The 12,701-nt window shown below is 36.4% G+C and overlaps 1 protein-coding gene across 3 annotated transcripts in view; it reads right to left on the bottom strand.

The window, feature by feature from the left end:
* Positions 1–12,475, bottom strand: part of LOC110028156 (protein RETICULATA-RELATED 5, chloroplastic-like) — a 64,917-nt gene extending 52,442 nt beyond the window's left edge. For all 3 annotated transcript variants that reach the window (XM_020729894.1, XM_020729895.1, XM_020729896.1), the window contains exon 1: positions 11,735–12,475. In XM_020729894.1, the coding sequence (XP_020585553.1) occupies positions 11,735–12,396 (662 nt within the window). In that variant the 5' untranslated portion in view covers positions 12,397–12,475. The remainder of the gene's footprint in view (positions 1–11,734) is intronic.
* Positions 12,476–12,701: the final 226 nt, after the last annotated feature.

The following is a 12,701-nucleotide window of genomic DNA, read 5'->3' as shown; positions in this document are numbered from 1 at the left end:
TCGAGCTCCTCACCTTGTGTAGCAACCCGATATTCGTAAATATTTTAGGATTTCATGAAATTTTGGCTCATTTTGTGATGTGACCCCAAACATAACTCTTATAATTTCTTAACTCAAAAAGGCTCTCGACATAAATAGTCCTTCTCCAATCCTGCCTATTTTTCTTCCTTTTTCTTCCTATTATTTTAATCCTCCATTTATCTTGTTGATTTCATTCTAAAAGCCCTTAAGGAAACCTACAAACCGAGTCCATCGCTTCTGACACAAGTTAGTCTCTGTTATAGCTACTGGAAGCGAAAAAGTGCACTAGTTTGTGGCATACATCAAAATGGAAATGCAAGGAAGAAAAGTAATATATCAAATGACATGAAAGAGGGTTTCCCACTCACCAAAATCTCCTCAGAGCCCTGAAAAAGTCGTCCGCGGAACTCAACGGGTCGCGCGAATGTATCTTTCATGTTTATGCTATAAGAGCCAACTAAAGCTCCTTCATGAGTGGAGAGGACTCGGGAGGAAATGAATGGAGGTGCCGCACTTAAGGTAATACCTTTAATCTCAGTTATTCAGTTGGATCCAGTGGTTGCATGGACAGCTGAGTGTGGGAGATAAAGGAATAATTATGATTAATCAAATTAATTAAATTGATAACTACAAGATTTTATACCTCTCTTTATATTCAAAATTTATAAAGTGTTATACATCAAATTGATCGTTTTAATATGTAGAATTTTATAAAATTGATTCAGTTAAATTTCGGGATATTCAAAATTTGAAGTACATTTTAAATATGTCAAAATCTTTGCCTGATTTTTCAATTTTGGGTGTTGCATAATGGCTTAATGTTATAAATATGTAATTATTATATATAAATTCAAAGTGCTTTTTTTAATTTCTCATCTCTATCTTCTCCTGAGCATGGGAGTTATAATTAATATTATCCTAGCAATGAAAGACATTAGTAATCGTTCTCTATAAAATGTTCCCTAAACTTCTGGTAACACCTATGTTAGTCAACTCAGTGATGTGGAGTGTTGACATTATAGAGCAAGTAAATGTACAAACTTAGCTATGAAGCGAGTTGATCTCATGGCGCGGGTGCAGAACAATTCTGCACAGACGGGAAGCAAGAGCAGGAGAGCTCCCGGGTGAGTGGGAGCAGTGGGTCAGCCCAACCGATCCAATTGGGGCATAGTCCAGAGAGATCTCGGGGTCGAGCGGTCAAAGCGATGCTTCTGACAAGGCAAGCGGCCTCCCGCACTCCTCTTTCGCTTCTTATTCTGTTGCTTCTTCACATGGAAGCATTTTAATGGCTATTTTGAGTATTTCCACACCTTCATTTTGTAGGAGTTTCCTTTTCTTCTTCTTTCTTTTCTCTTCTTCTTTCCTTTCTTGTTTCTCACCTAGCTAGGGCTATATGTATGTTGGTTTACGAAGAGTCTAGTGAGTTTTTGCTGTGAATTGATTTCTTCCTGTGTGGAATCCTTCTCTTGTTCCAGGGTTGTATCCGAGGAGGCAGTAGTAGTCCAACTATATCCTACTTAGAGGTGGTGATAGTATCTCCTCTTTTATTTTCCCTACTCCGTCTCCGCCATTTCCCTTAGCCGCTGACTATCCTCGCTCGCTTCCCCTGCGCTACCGACCACGTTTTTACTGCAACAACTTGTTGTCCAGCTCTTTCTCATTCACTCTTCCTAGCAGCCAGTCGTCTCAACTGTCATTCCACTGCTCCTAGCTGCCACCCCACCCTCCCACCAACCTCCACCGCCATCAGAATACACTCTCAAGATGTCTCTTTATGTTGTTTGTGTTTTGATGATGTAATTTCCAGTTCATGTGTATTCTAATCCTCTTTTCCCATTAATAAAAGTTTCTTTTATAGTTTGAGTTTTCTCTTCCGGTATCATCTCCTATGTCTCGACCCAGTCGGGACTTAGATTTAACCATGACGAGAACAGATGGTTAGACAGTAGGAATTAAGTTTTATCTATTCATTTACTATTTAACAGAAGAAAGAGTCACTAATCAATTAAATTAAAGCAGTAAAATTAGATTTATCTCGTTACTTTGTTCGCATTATCTATAAATATTATCTTTTCTATCGCTTATCTTTAAATCATTTAATTAACCTGAAAAGTTAATTTAAAATAACAATGAGTTAAACAAGTCAAAGAATGCTCATATTCCTAAAAACTGCGATACAAGAAAAAAAACAAAATACATGTCAATTAAAATTTTAATAAATCAATATTAATATTTTAGATGTTATCAATAAATCTTATTATATTAATAAAATAATAATATCATTATGTATTTGTACAACCGTCATAAAAATATTGTCTAAAAATTTGTACCACTTAAGATACTTCAATATCAATATATTTTTTCATATACATGCATAGGTATTCTAGTGTTCCTTCACTAATACCATAAAGAAAAGACTTTATTATAGTTAATTGTGCACATACAAGCATACAATAATAATATTTCAATCTCATTTGCATAGCAATCAATATTCTTGTACATGATTCAATATCTATAATAATTTAAATAAAGTTGAGCGCACTGGATATTCTTATAATATGAAAATTTAATAGAACCATAAATCATAAGTATGTAGAATTATAATATTAACAATAAATACATTCGATGGAGAATAAACAAAATATTACTATAGTAAAAGAATATAAGTACTCACATCGATGATAGATGATCTGTTTAATCTAATTTGTATTACTTCTTTCAAATTATTACATATAAAAGTATAAAATATTTAATTATCAATATACTTAATTATGTTTTAATTTAATTATTAATTATTCTTGTAGTGTACTACTTTAATTAATATTTCAACACTTCAACATTTAGTTTAATTATGGTAATCAATATTAATATTAAACATTTTTAATTTATATAAAATGCTTTTATAAAATCCCAACTTTTCTTTTGTACATGAATCAATTTTGCTTAAGTTTAACATCTAAATTATATATATATTATTTATTAAATAACTTACCTTTAATTATAATCAAAAACCCATCTCACGCGCGTGAGTCCTCTCCTCTGCGTGGGATTCTCAGATACGCTTCTTTAGGCAGAGGTTCCTGCCCGCCTTCTTCACGTCATTCGTCATGTTCCCTGTGACGCACAAGCCTCTTGGCCTACGTCGCCGCTCTCTTCCAGCAATCACCTGTACTAAAAGCCTAGGGTTTGGTCGGCTTCCTTCATCCTCCACTCTCAACTCGTCTTGCCTGTTCGAAGCTCAACGACGACACAAGAGCGTCTAGACACCCTCTCTGCCTTCAGGACCTTTGGTTGAAATCGCGTCTCATCACAGCAACGCAGCTACCATTCAACTCTTAGGAAAGTCTTGGCAACTTTTGTCAATTCGACTGCGACATTTTATAGGCGAGTTCCCCTCTTTGAATTCCAACTCCCTTGTTTCCTTTCCTCCCACTTTAGTTTCCCAACTCCTCGTTTCTCATCTTCCCCCCTAATCGCATTTTCGGCTCTTCACTCCCTATTCCACTATTCTTCATATCTTCTCCTTCCAGTAACTGAAACGAGTCAACATATCATGAGAGAGTTGATCTCTAAGCAAATTAGTATCTGAGGAGATTTGATCAGGCCAACTTTTCTTACTTCACACTTTAAACCTGGTCCAGCATTTTTTACAAATAACTATTTAGTTTATCAATTCTCTTACATCTTTGAAAGACAACTGTAAAAAGAATAAATGAATGATGCAACTTTATTCGTTGCTACTAAGAAACGAGACTTATATTTGGTTCATCTTTGTAGGATGAGTTAAAAAATATTTGTTGTCGGCTCATCTATATAGTTGATCGACACGAGATAAGTTTGAAATTTTTATTTGCAAATGCCCCTTCATCGTTTCATTTTTCTTCGAAAAGAAAATTCTTTAATAAAAAATGGATGCATGGTTTTCACTAAGTGAATTCTATTTGTCATCATGCAGGCTCTTAGCTGTCCTACAAAGAAGAGATTATCCTAAGAGCACTTTGGCTATACCTACAGAATTTTATCTTGAGGGCATTTTGGCTCAACTTCATATAGTAGTCTCGGAACTTGTAAACTCATTCTTATACATCTTTCATTTAGTTGTTTGTTTAATTGACTTTATGATAAAATCACTCTGTATGGCAAGTTCTTTGAGTGTTGTCAGTGAACTCAATTTTTTTTATAATGAATTTTGTCTTCCTTTTATGATCCGATTGGCTATTTCCCTATGATATAACTAAGTAATAAGAGAATTCATATAATATTTTTAAGTTGGTACTATCCTTCGCTTCGGGGTCGTAGCTCTCTTACTAGTCATCGTAACCTTTCAACTTCACTTTAGGTCGAGATCTCATGATCTTCAATTCTCAGGTTAACTATCTCCATCCTTTATTTAGCCGACTTATATTTGGGAATAAATTTCTACATAATCATTCATGGTACTCACCTAAATTCGTAACTTTTCAACTTCACTTTAAGAGTGTCACATAATAGCTATAGCTTCACTTTAGGCCGAGTAGAGTCTAAAATTTAGGTGACTTACCTTTCACACTAAATAACTTTCAATGCACGAGGTGAATTTTTGGGTTATAAATGAGGCGAGTTCATTGAGTGCCGTGACAAACTTACTCTATATGGCAAGTAATGTCCGCATTACTTATTATATAGGTATATATTAATTTTGCTATGTGGAGTAAACCAAAAATATAACACAATAAAATAAAATAAAATAAAGAGAGATTTTGTCTTTTATTGTTAATCATGCCTACTCTTAATTCACACCACCAAAAAAAGCGTTGAATGAAGAATTTTTTGTGTTAAGGGAATAGAAAAAATGAGAGAAAAATAGGACTTCTAATATTTAGACGTTCTTCTTCGTATTTCACAATGATCTCCTAATTATAGAAAAATTGACCTGGGTTACAAAAACATACTCATTACATACGAATCTCAAGAGATTTTCAATTTATCCCTGCTATCCTCTTCTAAAATAGGAGTTCTAATTAATATTGTCCTAATAATATCTTGTATAGTTAATCAGTTTTTATAAAATATCTTTCCCCTGACTTTAACTTCTGGTAATGTCGGTCAACTCGGGCATGGGAAGTTGATCTTCCTGGGCGAGTTGATCTCATGGATAGTTCTGCTAACTCGACTATGGAGCGAGTAAATCTCTTGAGAGAGTTAATCACTTGAGAGAATTGATCTGATGGGAGATTTGATCTCCTTGGTTAGATTGATCTCATAGTTGATCTCCTGGAAAACTTATTCCTTCGAGTGAATTGGTCGATTGGGAGAGCTAATATGGCCGAGTTGTCTAACTTCACACCTTGAACCTAGTCCAAAAGCTTCTACCAAAGAACTATATTTCAAGAAAACTTGGATTATTGTTGGACCTTGAATGCTGATTTTGTGTACAATATTTTAGTGAAATATTACTTTCTGGTAAAGGTAGCAGAATGACATGCTTGTTCGCATGAGAAGAAAAACTTGAAACAATAACCAAGCAAGAAGCTTACAGAAATGAGGGAGACAAAAATCCCCTAATTGTATAGTAAAAAAACCAAAAATAGAAAGGAATAATAATACATGAACCTTATGCCAAATGCCATAATTAGCTTTAGACTCATTCTATGAAGTCATTTTTACATTGGTCACATTTTAAGCTTTTTTCCAATTGCAAAATTATGAGGAAGAGTATGTTTTGCAATGAGATTAAATATTAGCAATTTAAGAAAATGTCTAAGCAACCATCTTAAAGAAAAAAACTAAAATAAAAAAATAAAAAATAATATAGATAAATCGTTTGATGAATGAGGTTCTACGAGAAATGGAATGATTTCAGTAGACTATTTATTGAATAACGTAGCTGCTAATCCCTTTGTGTATTTATTTGTCGAAGCAAAAACTAACTTTACCTTTTCTAGCAAATTGAATATGGTTTTATACACGAACCATAGAAAAGAAACTTAAATTTACAGAGAATTGATCTTTACAAAAAAGAAAACTCCAATAGATTGTTTGACTGTGGCTTAAGGTCCTAAGTCCAATAAAACAACTACATTTGAATTTTTTTAGGCTGAACAATTTTAAACATGGCTTATGTCGTCATAAGAGCTTAGGGAGAGCAAAAGATAAACTAGGTGGACGACTAGCATAAGCTTAAGCTTATCTCTCTCGATATTAAATAAATTTAAAGTTCAATAAAACATATTTAATGATCATCAAACTTTCAATCATAAGAAAGCTAAATGTTTTTATAAGCTTATTTTTTCAATGTGACTAAGCTTATCTTTTCACATTTGATAATTTGAATTAAATGAATATAAACTTTATTAAAAATAATTAATCATTAATTTTATGATTATTGTTAACTTTTAAGAACTGAGCTACATACTTTCATTGACAGAAGAAAGGGTATAAATACACATTACAAAATTCAAATAAAAGGAAAGACCAAAAAAAGGAACAACAAATTCAGAAATAAACTACACAAGAAATACATAGATATGGAAACGAAAGCTAATAAAGAATAACAATACCGCAATGGAAATAATAATTCTAATTCCTTCCCTCCAGGTTAAAGCATAGATGATCATCATATTCAACTTGGATTTGAAGTCATCAAACAACAGCCAAGAAAGATTCTTGGTAAGGATGTCAGCTAATTGACCATCGGATGGGACAATGAAACACAAATCTCCCCTAAATCAAGTTTCTCATTAATGAAGTGCCGGTCAATTTCTACATGCTTGGTGTGATCATGAAGAATCGGATTATGAGCAATGCTTTTAGCAGCTTTAGTGTCACATAATAGCTATAGAGGACCAAAAGACTGTGATGTGTAATTCACAAAGCATGATGAGCAACCAGAGAGCATCATAGATCCCCAAAGACATGGACCAAAACTTGGTTTTAATATTGCTCCAGGCCATAACCGACTGTCTTTTGAATACAAATGTGCAATACCCCAAGTTAGATCACTGATTATGGATAGACCGACCCAATCAGCGTCCGTATAAACAACAATAGAACGGGTGTGGCGCGAGAAAAATAGACCTCAACCATGTATGACTTTTAAGTACTGAAGAATTTTCTGGACAACTTAGAGATAGAGCTCATTGGGATCATGCATGAATTGACTCACAATACTAACCGCATGGCAAATGTCGGGACGAGCATAGGCGAGGTAAATGAGTTTCCCCGCAAGACATTGGTAGTGAGTCTTGTTCACTAAAACCGTATTGGGAACACCAGATAATTTCTCATTGAAATTCATTGGAACAGCCACTGGTTTGCAAAAAAAAAGATCATTCTCTAAAATTAGATCAAGCACATATTTGCGCTGAGACAAGAAAATGCCCCGAGATGACCGAGCAACTTTCATTCCTAAGTAGTAACAGAGCGACCCCAAGACCTTTATTTCAAAGAAAGTAGCAAGAATGTCTTTCAAAGACTCCAATGCTAGTAGATCATCACCTGTGATCACAATATCGTCGACATAGACGATAAGAATAGCAATTTGGCCACTGAAAGAATGACAAAAGAAAATAGTATGATCTGATTGGGCCTTGGAAAATCCATGGTCCACTACCACCTGTGTGAACTTGTCGACCCAAGCCCTTGGAGATTGTTTCAATCCGTAGATGGACTTCCACGGTCGACACACTTTTTCCTAAGAGAAAGTGACGTCAAAGCCTAGAAGGAGGCACATGTACACCTCCTCTGTGAAATCCCCATTTAGGAAAGCATTCTTGACATTAAGCTGGAACAATGGCAGTCCAAATTCACAAGGGATAGCAGAACCCGAATAATGTTTAATTTAGCAATTGAAATAAATGTCTCCTCCCAATCAGCTCCATATGTTTGTGAGTGACCTTTGACGATCAACCATGCCTTGTTGCATTCAAAGGATACATCGGATTTGAACTTAGTGCTAAAAATCCCACGGCACCCCGTTGTTTTCTTACCTGAAGGAAGATCCACAACATCCCATGTATGACTCAGTTGAAGGGCATTCATCTCATCCATGACTGCAGCTTTCTAGGAAGGGTCTGCTAATATTGTCTCAATAGTGAATGGGAGATGATGGGCAGTAGCAAACACTTTGTAGGTCGGTGATACATTGTGGAAAGAGATATATTTTTCCATGGAATAAAAAGAGCTTGTCTGATTACATACGTCAATAGGAGAACTCACGTCCTCATTCGGATTAGCAAGTGTGGGTCATTCGGAGTGGATTCCAGGTTATGTAAAGAGGGAGCGGGCTCCAGAGTAGGAAATCGAGACGAGTGAGTCGAGTATAGACACGTAGAGTGAAAGAAAAATCAGGTTGTCTGTTGGGTGTTGGATCTAGAGACAAAGAGGGCTCTTTGGATATAGGGGTTGGAGAAATATGCACAGGAGTCGGATAAAGAACAATGTCTAAGAAATCTAACTTCCCATCAATAGAGGCAGTGATAGGAAAATGGGAGACACTTTCAAAGATGTAAACATCAACACTCACATAGAGCTTATTTGTGATAGGATCAAGACACTGATAGCCTTTTTGAGTGTAAGGTATTTGAGGAAGACGTGTTTTATTGACCTGGGATCAAATTTACTATCGTACGGGCAGCATTTCGATCGTGCAACCAAAAATTTTGGGTTCAAGAGTGGTGAAGGACTGGTTGGTAGGGAAATATGACATTAGAATGGCTAATGAAATTCTAAAATTAGGACTCTATTGATGAAATAAATGACAGTAAGCACCACATTATTCCAAAACCTTTTTGGGATATTAGATTGAAATATAAAAAGGTGTCAATTTTTTATCTCGACTACCTCATTCTATTGAGGAGTGTCCGTACACGAGCTATGATGAAGGATATCCTTAATTACCAAAAATTCACCTAATATAAAGAAAAAAAATTCACGGTCATTGTCGGTTCTAAGGACTTGAATTGACTGACATTTTTAATTGGGTCAAAATGAAGAAGTAAGAGTTTCTAAAGGTGACAACAGTATCAGATTTATCTTTTAAGATATAAACCTATATCATACGAGCGTGGTCATCAATCAAGGAAAGGAACGACCATATATTATTGTAGCTGGGAGTGCGAGAGGGTCCCTATAATTCACTGTGAATAAGTGAAAAAGGAGTGAAAAACGTGTAAGAGTTGGGTGGATACGGAACGCGATGATGTTTAGCTAATTGATAATTCACATTTAGAGCTAGTAAAATTTTTATTAGTAACATCAACGAAAACAATTATTTTAACTATTAAAAATGAGGATGACTCAAACAATAATGCAACAACATAATAGGATATTCAGTAGATCGAGAAAAACTGCAACTATTGGAAGAATTGTTCTCATTCTCTGTGTTTTTCTCTTAGATGGAGTGGAGGCTTAGCAATTTTAATCATCCTCTTCGAACGACGATCCTAAAAAACAGAAACATTAGGAGAACAATGAGCAAAACGATCAATATCATGAGTCAACTTACTAAAACATAAAATGTTACACTTCAATAGAAATACATGTACTACAGATTCCAAAGTTAGAACGGCTATTAATACAACCGACTATTTACCAACAATAAAATTACAAGAGTCGTCAACAATTTTAGTTGTATCTTTCTCGAACCATGAATAATATGTCGAGAAAATTTGAGAGCATCCAGTCATGTAGTTCATGGCACATGAATCAATGATCTATGGATTAAAAGAGTCAAAAGAAGTGAGTCATAAGTATGGTACATTGACGAATGTTGGAGGTCGACGAGATGAAAAAGATCTGACTAGATCCAAGCAGCTTGATTAATTGCTCAATTTGAGTGATTCTGGACTATTTTGAGTGGAAACTAGTTGTGTCGTAGCAGATTCAAATGTCATAGTGAGACCCTTGGCAAATGAGGATTTGGCTAAAGGTTTGTATACTGATTTTCCATGGAGTTTCTAACACTTGTCACGAGTATAGTTGGGTTTCTGACAGTAATCACAAGTGAAGCTAGTGGTTCGAGAAGGTACGGACAAGCATTGAGTACTATTAGTGACCAAGGCAGTGATTCGACTAAAGTGGATGTGTCAAGCATGACAAATCTCCAGCTATCTCTGCGTTGAATCTCTGTAAATGCAACACAAGCGGAAGGAAGGGGATCCCGACCAAGGTTACGGCCCCGAACTTCATCAAGGTCTTGTTGAGGTCTGCCAGCAATTGGAACATGTGATCTTTTTCTATAATTTTCTAAAAGAGGGAAAGATCTGTCGGAGATTCCCACGTGTAGTATTAATAATGATCACATTCCATTCATAGGCAACCAAATCATTGTAGTATTGGGTCACTGTCCTTGATCATTGTTTTGTTCCATGGATCTTCTTAGAAATCTTATCAAGTTGGTTGGAGTTCCCTACATCTGAGTAGGTATCCCAAACTGCAATCCATTGGGCAATGGTAGAATGAAGAAACATAAATGAACAACCAATCACAATCTCCATGGAGTTAATCAGTCATGACATGACCATGAAATTCTCCACTTCCCACGCTTCATACTTATCATACCCGTGAGATAGCTAAATTGCTCGTGTCCCTTGATGAAAAGGAACACAACTTAGGACCATTGGAAAAAATTAGAACCGTTTAGTTTATATGTGGTGATTAGAAAGTTCATGAGATTTTCCGGTCCTTCACTCTACAGAGAGAATGAGAACAGTGTCAACCCTCCGGAGAACTCAAGTACACCTTCGTGAGAAGGCTCGACGGTGAAAGAGTCTAACATAATTCCAACAGAGCAAAATGTGATGTTAGGTTGTCAAGACATAGGAAGCTCCTGGAAGCTAAGAAAAAAGGTCCAGAAACACCAACCGGGGAAACAAACCGACTGGAGAAAGGATCAGGCTGGCAAAAGGCATCTCAAACAGCTGGAAACATCTGCCATCAAGCCAAACGACAATCTGCACGGAGGTAGTGCGGCAATTAGGCGACTGAAGGCCTGTAGAGAGACTGGCGGAGAGTCTGGCGGCAGGAAGACAAGCCTAATGGCAATCTGAAGGGAGGCAGTACAACAATCAAGCGACTAGAGGACAGTAGAGAGTTTGGCGTGAGTTTGGCGGCAAGAAGAAATGCAGGGAGGACCTGCAGTTGATCGGTGGTAGAAATCGTGCAGGTCTTGCTATGGTAGAAGCTCTAGAGTTAGAACTATGGCTCTTATATCATCTTAACTTTTGAACATTAAGCTGCATACTTTCATTGATGAGAAAAGCGGTATAAATACATATTACAAGACTCAAATAAAAGGAAAGACCGAATAAAGGAAGAACATAAGTTCAGAAATAGACCACATAGGAAATACATAAATATGGAAATGGAAGCTAATAAAGAATAATAAAAACTCCAGTGTAAATAATATATCTAATGATTATAATGTAGCTCTCCTAATATTATGTTAACTCGCATTTCTGCAACATTAGACCCAAATGATGAGTTGAGGAAATTAGCTCAACCAAAGTGCAATCAAACAATTTTCAGTACTTAAGTCAATTTACACTACCTTGTTTTCCTCACTTACCAAAAGAGTTAAAATTGTTATGACATGTTTGGGATTAGCTTAATTTAAGCCGCAAACAAATAGGCCCAGTTCTTGCAATTAATATAAAAAAAAGAATAATTTTTTTCTAAAAGTTAATTTCGTTGCAATAAACATATCAGAAAAGAAAGAATTAATAAACAAACCGACCTCCCTTCCATAAATTGATTAAGCTGTTCTTGTAGATCGCAAGGGAAAGCTTCAATAGCCAACGATAGAGACCTCTGTTGCTCCGAGCACCGGCTAAAGAGATTCCTCACGATCTCCAGCTCCAAAATCCTATCATCACGGTCCGGAACCTGCTCGGCCTCACCAAGATACACAATCCGAGCAGCCAAAAGCCTCTCCCAAACCTTCTTCCTGTCCTTTCCAACCGCCTGTGGCTCCCCAATCACCGTTGCATCATAAACCCTAGACATAGCCGAACCATCTCCCTCTTCCGTCTTATCCTTCTCTTTTTCCTTCTCCATCTTCTCTTCAACTACCGCGTCAACGCTGGCGGGGGAATTTGGGACCTGCTCCTCGGCCTTTGCAGTAGCGAGGGAGCTAAGCAATCCGGATGCCGTAACAATAATGGGCACAAGCACGAACTCACGCCTACGTCCAGAAATTCTCTGGCTAGGTTCCGGTGAGGTATCAGCATTTCCGGTGAGATCGCAGCTGATGCCAGCGTAGTTAAACCTCGAGCGACGGCGAGCCGGAGAGAATTGGTACAATGGGGAGTCAATTTCCGGCTGACAAAGAGGGCGGCTCGTGGTACCTAGGCGGCCCAGCTGTCTAAAATCGCAGATGTTATGAGCGAGGGATATCATCTCCCGCCGTGGCGGAAGCGGAGAGAATTATACGGATAAAGAAGCCGAGTTGCTGTCTTCAAAGCGAGAGCTCATAGAAGCTTTCAGTGTATACTATTCAAAGAAAACAAAAAAATAACTCTTTTTTTAAATTCTTACGATTCTTTTTACATGTAAAAAATCATAAAAAGTAACAAAAAAATGATATAGCCAAACTTAATTATTTTGATATCTTCGAAAACAAAATTACGATAAAAAAAAACTTCAAAAAACTTATTTGGATAATCTTTCAAACTAAAACTTGCATAGTTATTATATATATATAT

The sequence above is a fragment of the Phalaenopsis equestris genome, unplaced genomic scaffold, assembly GCF_001263595.1.
Source record: "Phalaenopsis equestris unplaced genomic scaffold, ASM126359v1 Scaffold000495, whole genome shotgun sequence".
NCBI classification, from domain to species: Eukaryota; Viridiplantae; Streptophyta; class Magnoliopsida; order Asparagales; family Orchidaceae; genus Phalaenopsis; species Phalaenopsis equestris.
This window is presented reverse-complemented; position numbering and strand designations above follow the sequence as displayed.